Source organism: Lacerta agilis, chromosome 4, assembly GCF_009819535.1.
Source record: "Lacerta agilis isolate rLacAgi1 chromosome 4, rLacAgi1.pri, whole genome shotgun sequence".
In the NCBI taxonomy this organism is placed as follows: domain Eukaryota; kingdom Metazoa; phylum Chordata; class Lepidosauria; order Squamata; family Lacertidae; genus Lacerta; species Lacerta agilis.
This window is the reverse complement of record NC_046315.1, coordinates 21,469,833-21,483,609: the sequence shown is the minus strand read 5'-3', so window position 1 is coordinate 21,483,609 and position 13,777 is coordinate 21,469,833. Positions and strand designations below refer to the sequence as shown.

The 13,777-nt window shown below is 40.2% G+C and overlaps 1 protein-coding gene across 1 annotated transcript in view; it reads right to left on the bottom strand.

The window, feature by feature from the left end:
* Positions 1 to 79: 79 nt before the first annotated feature.
* Positions 80 to 13,777, bottom strand: part of RNF17 (ring finger protein 17) — a 42,958-nt gene continuing 29,260 nt past the window's right edge. Inside the window, exons 25-36 of the mRNA XM_033146272.1 lie at positions 13,253 to 13,557; positions 10,905 to 11,068; positions 9,645 to 9,764; positions 8,004 to 8,084; positions 5,973 to 6,101; positions 4,982 to 5,038; positions 4,342 to 4,458; positions 3,609 to 3,762; positions 2,471 to 2,606; positions 2,095 to 2,281; positions 765 to 863; positions 80 to 256 (exon numbers count right to left, since the gene is read on the bottom strand). Coding sequence (XP_033002163.1) covers positions 771 to 863; positions 2,095 to 2,281; positions 2,471 to 2,606; positions 3,609 to 3,762; positions 4,342 to 4,458; positions 4,982 to 5,038; positions 5,973 to 6,101; positions 8,004 to 8,084; positions 9,645 to 9,764; positions 10,905 to 11,068; positions 13,253 to 13,557 — 1,543 coding nt within the window. The 3' untranslated portion in view covers positions 80 to 256; positions 765 to 770. The remainder of the gene's footprint in view (positions 257 to 764; positions 864 to 2,094; positions 2,282 to 2,470; positions 2,607 to 3,608; positions 3,763 to 4,341; positions 4,459 to 4,981; positions 5,039 to 5,972; positions 6,102 to 8,003; positions 8,085 to 9,644; positions 9,765 to 10,904; positions 11,069 to 13,252; positions 13,558 to 13,777) is intronic.

Here is a 13,777-nt window from a genome sequence, read left to right as displayed (position 1 = left end):
GCAGCAATCATACACACTTTGTTCCCTTTTACAGTAAGCCCAGATCTTTCACTTATTTAACCTCATAAACCAATACAAGCAAGATTTTTTCTGCTTCAAGAACAATTTTTAATGAACATCCTTTAGTTACTTGCACAAAGCAAGTACTTCAACAACTTGCAACAAAAAAGGTAACTACACTTATCAGGGAACAAACAGTAACCAATCAAAATGAAATCTCTTTATTCTGGTATAGTTTTCATGTAATGATCTGCATCTGAAAAACAAAACAAAAAACAAATTTAAAAGCCTACAACCCCTTGCCTTGATGTTGTAGTATTAAAATGTTACACGCTCTCCCATAGCAAAAAGCCAAGGTGGACAACTAGCATCACCACTTGGTGCATGCTTTGCTGCACTAATTCTGACAGGATGAGGCTGAGGGTCACATTTCTTTTGAGGTAACCTTTCCCTGGCTGCATTTTTAGACTTTCCAATCTCTTCCCCCCTATTCCCAGCAGGGGCACATACTCCAAGCTTTCATTTTAAGAAGAGTGTCTACCCCTCTTCTTAAGCAAAATCTGCAAGCACCTGTCTAAGCAATTTCTATGAAATGAGAAGAGGAGGAGTTTGGATTTGATATCCAGATTTATCACTACCCGAAGGAGTCTCAAAGTGGCTAACATTCTCCTTTCCCTCCCCCCCCCCAAACAAACACTCTGTGAGGTGAGTGGGGCTGAGAGACTTCAAAGAAGCTTTTAATAGGTAAAATTGAGTGTGCTTACCAGTCACTAGCTTAATTCAGCAAATCCCATTTCTACTAGTTTCATGTGAACTAGGTGCCCATCTTGATACACAAACACGGTATGCTCTGGTGAGTGCGTCTGCAAGTAAGATATATATGGCCAACGTCAACAGGCAACATTTGAGAATCAGTACGTATTAGTTTCCAAAACTAAACAATGATGAGAGTTCTAAACTTCTGTTCTTGGCCATCCAAATCTTGTCTGCTTCCTAAGCAAAACTCAATTATAGAGGGGTGACACACAGCTGGATGAAACTATTCCAAGACAGAATTGTAGGCTTTCACTAATGAATGTTCTGAAAGAATACTGACAACCCCCACCTCACAAAAAGCCCCAAATATGGCAACATTGATCACTCTTGCACAGACTATAGTATTTAATTTTTTAAAAAAACCAGTAGAAATAGGCATAACCCCTCCCCCCCCCCAGCACAAACCTTCCTTTTGTCCAATGTGAAACATGACTGACTGGCTGGATAAAGTTGGCAACTTTTATGTTTAGTGCAGTGCCTGCAGTTTTTTTTTTAAAGTACATAGGTAACAAATACCTGTCCAGAATGGGAAAAAGGTAGTGGAGATGGGGGTGGAGTGATTGGGGGGACGGGACAGGAAAATGCAGCTGAGATACATCTAGTGGTGCGGACAGCAAGTTGCAGAATAATAAGGTTTATGAATGAAAAATCAGGACTAGACTAAAGCTTGCAAAACACACACACACTTGGAAGCCTTCTAAAAATCATTCAGAGGAAATCATGCGAATGAGATAGCAAGAATTAAGAAAGTGCTGGTTCAAATTGGCCTTAGAACTTAATTTGTGTACAGGAAACCCTCTACTTACATGGGGGTTGCATTCCAGGGATGGTGTGAAAAGCCAAAATCTTTTGTATAGTCAAAACACATTGGGTTCAATGGAGGATGGGAGTGCTGATCTTTTCCCCCAGACACCCTCCACCTTAAAAAAATTTTTTTTAACCAAAAACGTAAAGCTGAATGTGCACAAGTTAAATATGCGTAAGTTGCAAGTTACTTGTATTTATTTACTGCATTCCTATCCAACCCAAAGAATGCCAAGGTGATAAACAATGAAACAGCAAAATAATGTTTTCTTTTAAAAACATTTTAAAAGACCAATTATCCTGATAGCTAAGTAATTTCAAGGTTCCCAGGAACAATACATTTCAGCAATCAGATGTCCGGGTGAACAGGAACTTTTTAAAATTCCACCTGAATACTGAAAGTGGGAAAGGGAATTTACAGTTAAGTCTGTGTATGGGAAGAGTTGTCTGGGATAAAATAAGGGAAGACTTTACCAGTGAAGAAGCATAGAGATTTTTCCCTTGGAAGCAGTCTATCATGGTCCACAATGCTTCCATGCTCCATTCGGAACAATAAGGAATTTTTGCGTGTGACTCACACAAAGCTGGTTTAAATCCAGCCAGCAGAACTTTGAATGCTTGAGCAGGATACTGCATGAACTCGGGAGGAAGCTGACGTAACCTGAGGCAAAATTAAAGTCAGTGAATAACACTATTCAGGATGACAGCCCACAAGCAATTTGTTAGCTGCTACAAAAAGTGGTGGTAAAGGATATTAATATGTATATTCAGTACAGACCAATGTCCGATTATAATTTCACCTGCCTTGAATAGCAATTTGCACTAATAAACGAGCAATGTATAGATTTACCTGTTTGTAGGCACTGTTTCGCTGGATCCATAGTCAACAAATTCCACCATAATCGAAAGAGGATTGCATTCATGAATTGAGATGAGCTTTGCCCGATACCAGAAGCCATCACTATACTTTGCAAGGCATGGCATGTCTAAAAAAGGGAGAAAAGCTGTTTAAATTACAGCATCCAATGCTGCAACATGGGTTGCTAACCTGCGATCTGGATCTGACTCCAAAGTTTTATGTACCCCTCATTGCTTTTTTAAAATAAAGTTAATTTGCCCCCAAATGTATACCAATTCTTTTTTTTAAAGGTTTTTGACCATGCCCACTTTGGTATGCAAAGGGTTGATCATGGGTGAGTGAAGTCCTCCAGCTGAAAAAAGGGTACCCCCCCTCCTATAACCATTTATATTGCACTGTGGATCATCTTAAGCTAAGCAAAACTGGGAAGGCATTAAATAAAATTATCGGAATATATTTAGGCTTGTGTTCTACATCCTACTGATCTTCCAACATTCAACTTAATTGGATGGCTCCCTAGCTCTACTATTATGAGATGTGATAAACTGTAGTTAAAAGTTTTGCAGATGACTACTGTGTGCCAGAAACACTCCATGGCTGTCAGTCCCCCTCCTAGTCATTACGATCTGGTTTTTTTGATGTCCTGCTAGAAGTGAAGTGACAGCTAAACCCACTGAGAGACTTCCAGCATCCAGAGGAGAACAGAATAACACACATCAAAACACCCTACTATATTTTAATAAATGCTTTCTATAGTTTAATGGAGTCCACTATTTATCATGAGATACTTTCAAGAGTAGTGATGCTTCAGCTAAATTATTGCAACCTCATAGTACTAGCATCACTACACTATCTGAAGTTCAGCAGAAACTCAAGAGAATTCATTGCATGGTTTTTTATAGCAACAAGCATACATGAACAGCTTTCAGGAGTTTATATGCTGTGAACTGCCCTGAGATCTACAGGTATAGAGTGGTATGCAAATTTAATAAATAAGTCTGTTTTCTCTTACTTGATTCTGAATGCAAGCAGACTATAGAGAAGTTTTGTTCTAAAGTAGTTAAGTAACTTTTCACCTTCAATTACAGAATGTATAAATGCAAATAATATTCATCAAGAAATAATATACCTTTCCGAAAATCAGTTAGGAAAGGGATGGACTCCAAGTTCTCATTACACCGACTCAAGGCTTGGTCTAGAGTTTCAATGTCCCCACTGACTTCTATGTCCTCTTTATCATCTTGATGGTTGGGACTGTCTCGCTGATCAATGGTAATGTACACCTAGGACAAAGTAATTGGTGTCATATATAAAAATATACAGTGGTGCCTCGCAAGACGAAATTAATTCGTTCCGCGAGTCGTTTCGTATTGCGAAAATTTTGTCTTGCGAAGCACGGTTTCCCATAGGAATGCATTGAAATTTAATTCCCATAGGAATGCATTGGAATTTTCGTCTTGCGAAGCACGACCATAGAAAAATTCGTCTTGCGAGTCACCTAAAAAATCGCAAAACCCTTTCGTCTTGCAAGGTAACACTGTATATCAAAGATCTTGAAGTGAGAGCACCATCCAACATACAGGATGGAACAGTCTCCCAGTTTTAACTATCTGAACGGAATCAAAACTAGAAATACTAGCAATTGCCCATGGCAAGTGCCCATAAACCATAGATAGCTTCTTAGGCAGTCTTGCCTCATGCTTCGAAAGCTATCGTTATACATCTCAAACAATGGATGTAACTATTTATGAAGGATCCTAATTCTCCCAAGTTCAAGTTCTAAAACACAGGATGAGCTTCTGTGAAAGGATGCAATTACAACAGACCCGATAACAGCAAAAATATTTACTTCACCATGATACCTCATTAGGTGACACAACATGTGTTACTTTAATTGGAAAAAGTTCTCCAAGAACAGGCAGCAATGGCGAGGTATAGGGTGGCAGTAGGGGAGTATCTACTTCAGACATCAGTAACTCCTAGAAAAAAAAAGGAGGAAGCAGGAAATCTTTATGTGTCTAGAGATGCAAGCAGCAGCAATATGAGCTGTGCAGAGAGAATGACAAAGAATGCAACTTGGGTGCACATGAATGAAGTTTGTGCCAGTGATGTCATGAAGACTATTCTGTGCAAGACTCACTATTCAGATTGGTGTGCTATTTGGGGAGCAAGGAATAGAGCTTGTCTGTGCCATTTTAAAATGCTGGGAAAATGCAGTATGATGCATTTCATTAAAGATGTCCGATTTGGGCTAATCACCAACCACTGCACACTTAATGTACACCTTATCCCAAAACCCACTTTCAGGAAAGGCATCAGAACTGACCCAATGTCTCCCCCACAGCAAAAACCTTACAGACTTGATCCACTCAATGCAAACTATAATGGATGTTAGTGGCCGGGGTCACAAAAGTTGGGAGATACCAAACTGGCTTCAACACATTATCAAGATAATTATTAGTTTGAAAACCAAGAAATCCATTGACATATTTTAACATTTACCTCATGACTGATTTCACAGTTTTGCTCCAAATGATCTTCACTGCAATAGGTTATATCCTAGAACATATGAGAAGGGAAGAATTTGCTTTAATTTCTAAAAGTATATTAACTGACTTGCAAGCTAATGCCTGCAGCAGTGGTTTTTCTCAAAAAAAAATTCAATCCCTTGGATGGCAATCTAGCATTCTGAAAAAAGTAACAATTATGCCAAAAAATCAGGGCTAATCTGGTGCATAGTGCACTTGTGCAGGTACAATAAAGGTAAAGGTAAAGGGGCCCCTGACCATCAGGTCCAGTCGTGTCTGACTCTGGGGTTGTGGTGCTCATCTCGCTCTATAGGCCAAGGGAGCCGGTGTTTGTCCGCAGAAAGCTTCCGGGTCATGTTGCCAGCATGACAAAGCCGCTTCTGGCAAACCAGAGCAGCGCACAGAAACACCGTTTACCTTCCCGCTGGAGCGGTCCCTATTTATGTATCTACTTTCACTCTGACGTACTTTCGAACTGCTAGGTGGGCAGGAGCTGGGACAGAGCAACGGGAGCTCACTCCGCCGCGGGGATTCGAACCGCCGACCTTCTGATCAGCAAGCCCTAGACCCTGTGGTTTAACCCACAGTGCCACCTGGGTCCCCGGGGCAGGTACAATACAAGTCCTTAAATGAAACCATTAACACCTTATTGTAACTGCAGGGTGGGGACCAAATGTGGACAAACTACCCCCAGGTGGGGGAGCACGTGTCCCCCACCGGAGGTACTACCCCTTAATTTTGAGCTTGTTGCCTTTTTACATACATCTTGCATTTGGTAGCAAATTGCTTTTGGATTTAATAAGGAATTACTTTGTTTGATTTGCCAGTAATTGCAACAGTATCAAGTACCAACTGAAAACACTGGATATGACATGGAAGAACTGTAATGCAGGAAAAATAGCCACACTAAATAACATACCCCTGTTAAGCTTTATATAAATCTTAGAGCTGAAAGAAAAGGTTACCAGTTTTGGCATGTGACCGGCATCATCTTCACTAATGCAATGTTTATGGTACGCCATGAAAGATGAGAGTGACATTCCAGAGAAACAGAGTTTAACAGATACTTTATCCCATGGGTTGTCTGAGTGTTCCTGTTAAAGCCAGGCAAAAGATTACTGCATTATCATTTCTGCTACTGTTTTAACCTCAAAAAGTGGGCCTATGGCTGAACAGAGCAAAGCTACTCACAGAACCCTGAAGAACAGATACAACAAGAACCACCACCACAGGTCTGTGGTTCCTGATTCTATGTATCAGTGCTCGAGTGGAAGCATAGAAAAAGAAAAGTATCTGGCACAGTACAATTCCATTGCTAACTAGGTGGCATGTATCTTATTTCTGAATATTAACTGGAGACAAATTACGGAATTTCCTCCTAATGTTTTTCATATTTGTTTCTAACATTTTATAGTTCTATTATTTGTCTGATATCACTCTTGATAATAACATGGCTTGTTCTATAACTATGTGTCTTACCCCATCCCCTAATTTCATAATTAGTAGCCCAGTGGTTTGATTAAAAGCATATTAATATTTACATTTCAATACAGTAAGCTCGCATCTTATGCAAGGGTTCAGTTCCAAGGGAAGCCAGGAACCTTTGGACCCCCCCCCAATGCTTCTTGCCCAGCTTTGGGAAGGTGGTGCAAGAGCTCCAGAAGGGTCCTAGAGTCCCCACACCTCCTTCCCAAAGCCTACTAAGTGCTTATTCAAGCTTTGGGAGGGAGGGCTCTGGGTAAAGGCTTCCTGGATGGTTATGTCCAGTCAAAGGCGACTTTGGGGTGCGGCACTCATCTCGCTTTCAGGCCAAGGGAGCTGCTTTTTGTTCAGACAACTTTCTGGGTCATGTGGCCAGCATGACTAAACCGCTTCTGGCGCAACGGAGCCCCGTAACAGAAGCCAGAACGCATGTAAACGCCATTTACCTTCCTGTCACAGTGGTACCAATTTATCTACTTGCACTGGTGTGCTTTTGAATTGCTAGGTTGACAGGAGCTGGGACCCTGCCAGAGCCCTCGTGCCCCTTCCCAAATCCAGGTAAGCCTGTAGATCACAGCTTTGTGCAGGTGTGGGGGAGGGGTAATAAATAAACAGGGAATTGGTTTCCTCCACTCTCCATGTGTAAGTAAAGTGTAAGATGCGGGTTTACTGTAAAAAGGAACAAAGAAAAGGTAACTGAACCCTCTCCCTTCACCATCTGTTACCAAAGGATCTTACTTTACTTCCAAAGACTCTGTTCTATTACCAGAAGTAAATTAAGAATACCTGAATCATGAAGTGTGATGGTTGACTTCCCCTACATACCCCGTTTCATATTATGGTAAAGTCCTCCCCATCCCTTATTTTATAAATGTACAGAACAGGGGAGAACAAATAGGAATGCACTTGTAATAATAATAATAATAATAATAATAATAATGATAATAATAATAATAATTTATTATTTATACCCCGCCCATCTGGCCGGGTCTCCCCAGCCACTCTGGGCGGTCTCCAACAAATACCACATCATAATTGGTTTTGAAAGTGAAATAAATCCAAAATACAGGTGAAACTCGAAAAATTAGAATATCATGGAAAGGTTCATTTCTTTCAGTAATTCAACTTAAAAGGTGAAACTAATATATGAGATAGACTCATGACGTGCAAAGAGAGATATGTAAATCCTTTATTTGTTATAATTGTGATGATTATGGCGTACAGCTGATGAGAACCCTAAATTAACAATTTCAACTTGGGGTTTTTCATCAGCTGTACGCCATAATCACCACAATTATAACAAGCAAAGGCTTGACATATCTCGCTTTGCATGTCATGAGTCTATCTCATATATTAAACTCCAGTAGCTAATGAAAACAATTGCTTACATAAATGGACTTTCCCACGATATTCTAATTTTTCGAGTTTCACCTGTATGTGCAGCTTGCTCCTGGAAGTCTAAGGGAACGATCCGACAAAATCCACTGGCAGAAACAATTTGTTTTTATGCTTACCATAATATTTATTTCAACGAGCCTTTTCGTAAGTAGTTCTTGAAGGAGTTCAACTGCATCCTGCTGCCAAACAGTTCCAACCTGGATAACCAATGTACAAAAATCACCAGCACATCAGTAATTATGTAAGCCCTGAGGTTTATATAAGAAGTATATGGCAGACAAGACTTCAATTTCCTTTCTGCTAACAGGAATGGTATGTTGGGTTATTGCTCCACCTTCTGACCAAGGCAGGAACAAACACTATGGAGATGGCTTGGGCTCTCATTATGCTCTTGTTAGTTTCCTGCCTTCCTCAAAGTTCAGTTATGTTCATAGTTACCCGTTTTATCTATTCTCCTCAAGCTAGTGTCTCCTCAGGCTAGTGAATGGCATGTCAGTCATTACAGGAAGCCCAACTTAAACAAATAAATAAAATAAAATAAATTTTTTTTATTTATACCCCACCCATCTGGCTGGGTTTCCCAATCTGGGCAGCTCCCAACTGAATATTAAAAACACAAAACATTAAAAACTTCCCTTTATGTTGATGCGGCCTGGGACATTGCCCAGTGACAATTCATCCATGCTACAGCATAATGCCATTGTTTAGACTAAGATAGGAAAGCAATACATCAACTTTAATATATTGCTTTGTGGAATAGTCTGCCACCCTTTTAGCGCAATCTTTTAAGAGTTTTCTCTTGAGCAGTTTTTCCATTTGCAGAAAAATCCAAAAGTGTTCTGAAACTTATGAAGGCACAAGTGTTGCTTGTGTAATTGTTTCTTTGCTCCCTGTTCACAAGACAGGTGCTTAGTACATTTCAAAATGCAGCCTCTAGAAATGTGGGAAAATTTATGGAAAAAACATATGAAATTTACGGCATGTATATTGTTAAAGGAAAACATCATGAAAATGATGTATCGATGGTATCTCACACCCGTAAGATTGGCAAAAATGTACAAAAAATATGATAAGAAATGCTGGAAATGTGAGAAGAAGGATGGTGAGTTTTACCATATGTGGTGGACATGTGAAAAAGTCAAACCTTTTTGGGAGGCTATTTATAATGAATTAAAGAAAATTTTTAAGTATACATTCCCAAAAAAACAAGAGGCTTTCCTGATTGGGTTAGTAGGGGAAGAGATTGAAAGAAAAGATCAAAATCTCTTCTTATATGCCACCACAGCCGCGAGAGTACTATTGGCGCAAAAGTGGAAATTAAAAGAGGTACCAACAATAAATGATTGGAGAAGGAAGGTATTGGAATACTCAGAGTTGGCAAAATTAACTGGGAAAATAAGAGAAAAAAAGGATCAAAGGTTTCAATTGGAATGGGGTAAATTTCTGGAATATATAAAGGACTATAAGGAGGTGTAAGCACTTACGGGGTATAATGGAATTCTTGTAACAGGACAAATGAGTAATGAAAATATGAAGATAACAAAACATGTGAAAGAAGAAAAGAGAAAAGAAGAGAAAGCGTAGGAAAGAGGAAAAATTAGAAAGCCAGAGAAGAGAGGGGAGGAAGTCAATAAAAACTCGGCGGAGTTTAGTAATATTGTAAAACTTTATTTGACATGTATATTTGTGTTTTGTAAGATGATGAAAATAAAAAAAAATATTTGCAAAAAACAAAACAAAATGCAGCCTCTACTCACTGGTACGGTTTTATAGAGCCGACACGGTATGGAAAATGGCGGTATGTCTGCATACAAAACAGTTGGATAGAGATGACATTGAGGAATCTTCTCAATATAGCCATAGTCCAAGTACTGCACCTACACAAAAAGCAACACAACCAGTTGATTAATTCCTAAACTTTCATGATGTGATCCTATTCTGCCTTTAAATGCATGCCAGCCAGACACAACAGACCCGTCCTTCACTTTTTTTACCCTAGAGGTAGTTTTGGGAAGTAGGCATGACCTAACTGTTGGGGAAGGGGAGCTATTAAAGTCTCTTTAAGGCAGTAGTTTCTACCCGCCCACCCCATCACCATGGACTACTTGAAAACTGCTGATGGTCTTGCTGGGCTGCTTATTTTTCTGCCTGTTGTAGCAATTGCAATGCACTATGCTGGATGAGTCTTAATTGCATTTTTCTTCCTTTATATTATATTTTACTGTATTACAAATCTGAATTCTTCAGAGACATGCTACAGCTCACGCACAGTTTGGGAACCTCTGCTTTAAAGGAAATAAGTACCTCGATTACAAAATCAAGAATTATGCAAGTTTAGTGAAGTTATTTATTAACACACAAATTTATCAGGACACAAGCAAGAATTACAGGCAACACCCCCCCCCCCATATTAACGTGCATCCAAGCCCATCTTGGAAGTGACCCAAAAAACATCACAAAAAGGGGCAGGTTGTTTGCAGCCTTTTTCAATGGTGTTTCAAATATACAAAATATACACAATGACCACCCCTACACTTGCCTGATACACAATGTGGCGAGGTGGTAGCAAACACCCCTTGATTCTAATCAAAACTCACACTAAGAGGCCATGATAGGAACACATGAATATGCCTTATCCCAAACCAGACCACTGATCCATCTAACTTAGTACAGTCATACCTCCTGTTACGTTAGCTGCAGGTTGCGAACGGTGGGGGTTACGAACGCATGCACAGAAGTGCGATATCGCGCATGTGCGATATCACCGCTCTGGTTGCATACTTTTTGGGGTGCGAACAGCACCCCGGAACGGATCAGGTACTTAACCAGAGGTACCACTTTACTGTCAACACCAACTCACACCAGATTGCCGGGGCTTTGGGCAGAAGAGATTCCCAGAGCTACCTGGAGATGCTAGGAATGAGCTAGGGTCCTTCTACATGCCAAGCAGATGCTCGGCTACTGAGCTTTGGTTCTTCCCCATCAAGGGAATGCAATTATTGTCACACCAGTCTTACCTTGGTAATGCCACTGCCAACTTCCATAACTTCCCCTCGATACCACAATGTATCTGCTGCTCTTACAACGCAAGCTTCTCCCTTTTTCCAACTGTAGGGTTCCAAAAGACCTAGACATTTGAAGTTCTTCTGTATATCACTCATCAGCATATTTAGCTGCTGCTCTGGAGAAAAATTCCAAGAATGGAGCTTTGTTAAAACTATTTATATGATCATTTTAACCAAGTTCAATATATTCATATAGTGGAATATCAATATAATGGTTTAACAGAATAGTTTAAGAGTTGGAACATAAAATATATTTGAATAAAATGCTTAAATTTCCTTGAGGTATGAGTGGCAGCATTATTTACACTTTAGGAGAGGCTGGTCTAGTTCAGAGAAAGTAGAAACAGTCAAGAAAGAGGCAATCCTTCTCCCGGGGAGGATTTTTTTGGGCCTCTTTCTCTACTGTTCCTACTCTCCATGAAACAGACCTCCCTCTGCTACTGTAGAAATGCTACCTCTAATATAAACTTCTTCATGATATACTGGCATTGTGGTGTTTTTATTATTAAAAAAAGCAAGTACTCATTTGCATACTGCATGTATAGGGACGTTTTTAATGTTTGATCTTTTATTGTGTTTTTAATATCCTGTTGGAAGCTGCCCAGAGTGGAGGGATATAACAATAATAATTATTATGTACAAAATAGGACTGTCTGTTAACTAACTAAAGGTTTGTGCAAAGTACTAAGATAGGGATCATAACAGAAATTAGAGAAGCCAGTTTACAGCTAACACATGGCTGGCAATGGACTCGTGTGACATTCAATTATATACAGGTTAAACTCGAAATATTAGAGTATCGTGGAAAGGTTCATTTCTTTCAGTAATTCAACTTAAAAGGTGAAACTAATATATGAGATAGACTCAAGACATGCAAAGTGAGATATGTCAAGCCTTTATCTGTTATAATTGTGATGATTATGGCGTACAGCTGATGAGAACCCAAATTCACAATCTCAACTTTGGGATTTTCATCAGCTGTATGCCATAACCATCACAATTTTAACAAATAAAGGCTTGACGTATCTCACTTTGCATGTCATGAGTCTATCTCATATATTAGCAGACCTAAACTGCAGTAGCTAATGAAAACAATTGCTTACATAAATGGACTTTTCCACAATATTTTAATTTTTCAAGTTTCACCTGTAAATCCAAATTTGTCACCGCTATTGCTGGAGCAGGTGCAGTTAAAGGCACACCCTTTCATTTATGGAAGGCATGGGTCAGTTTCCCAAACTTGGGAAAAATCATTCCTAGCTAGCAGGACCAGTAGTTAGGGATGATGGGAATTGTAGTCCAAAAACAGCTGGAGACCCAAGTTTGGGGAAAACTGGCATAGGCAATGGTGCAGACTTCCTGGCACACCATTTTTGTTTCTGTTAGTTCCATTTTCCAGCAATTTCTAGTACTTGATCCTATTCCGCTGCTCTCTCTTTAGAATGAGTAGTGTCATATAAAATATTTGATACTCAAATTCCTAGTGGCTGCCAGACTTGAAATCATGGCTCACTCAAGCATCTGAGTGGCTGCTCAATTAATAGTTTGTGTGCTAGGGTCTGGCAAATGGCTCTGGCTGAAAAATTAACAATGCAGAAAAGCTAGGGGAGAAATACACACAGACAAGTTCTCAGCAACACGGTTCCAATTTATTATATATGCAAGTACTGAGATAAAATGCTTTGGCAACCAGCGAACAATGTCTTCTTTTAGAGGGACTCTGGTTTCTGGTCTCAGAGTTTGTTTCCTTTCTCTGCATCCAACTCTGGCTGCTTTTCCTGCTATGCTATTGAGCTGTGGCACACAGCTCAGTTTATGTTGTTTTGCAAGGTTTGTGTTGCATTTCATTGATAAAGGTAAAGGGACCCCTGACCATTAGGTCCAGTAGTGGACGACTCTGGGGTTGCAGCACTCATCTCACTTTATTGGCTGAGGGAGCTGGCATACAGCTTCCGGGTAATGTGGCCAGCATGACTAAGCCGCTTCTGGCGAACCAGAGCAGCGCACGGAAACACCATTTGCCTTCCCGCCAGAGCGGTACCTATTTATCTACCTGCACTTTGACGTGCTTTTGAACTGCTAGGTTGGCAGGAGCAGGGACCAAGCAACAGGAGCTCACCCCGTCGCGGGGATTCAAACCACTGACCTTCTGATTGGCAAGCCCTAGGCTTTGTGGTTTAGACCACAGCGCCACCTGCGTCCCATTTTATTGATACAAATCAGTAAAAATCAAAAGTTAAGAAAATCATGTACCAAGGCTGCAATTGCATACCATCACTGCAGCACATTTTCCCTTTTACCTTGTGACTTTGGAATCACATAAATAGTTCCAGTGTCTGAAACGCAGCTGACGACAGCACTGAAGACGACTGAGGTAGGGACAGCTGGTGGTTTGTAGGCTTCAACCGTTACAGGGCGAGTCAAAGAGACCTTCAATTCTTGCTCTTTGTGATCTGTGAACGAAGGATCAACGTCTTTCTCTGGTTCGGAAGAGGTTGGTGTACATTCTGTGTCTGCAGGCAATTGGCTTACGTCTACATTCTCTTGCTGGAAGGGCGTGTCAAGTGGCTTCTCAAGGGATGCTGTACTAGCTGCTCTAAGGGAGCTGCAACAGAAAATATGCCAGCAAGTAAAGGAATCAAATAAAATTAAAGCTTTAATTTTATTTCTAGCCCAAAGACTTTTTCAGGCCATTTCTTTTCTTGAATTCTGCAGCTTAGGAAAGTTACTAAGGGGACCTGACCCTGCACTTACCTACTCATGGGACAACTTGACAGGTGGGTAAGACAACCTGCCTATTATTCACCCAACATCATGAAGAAATG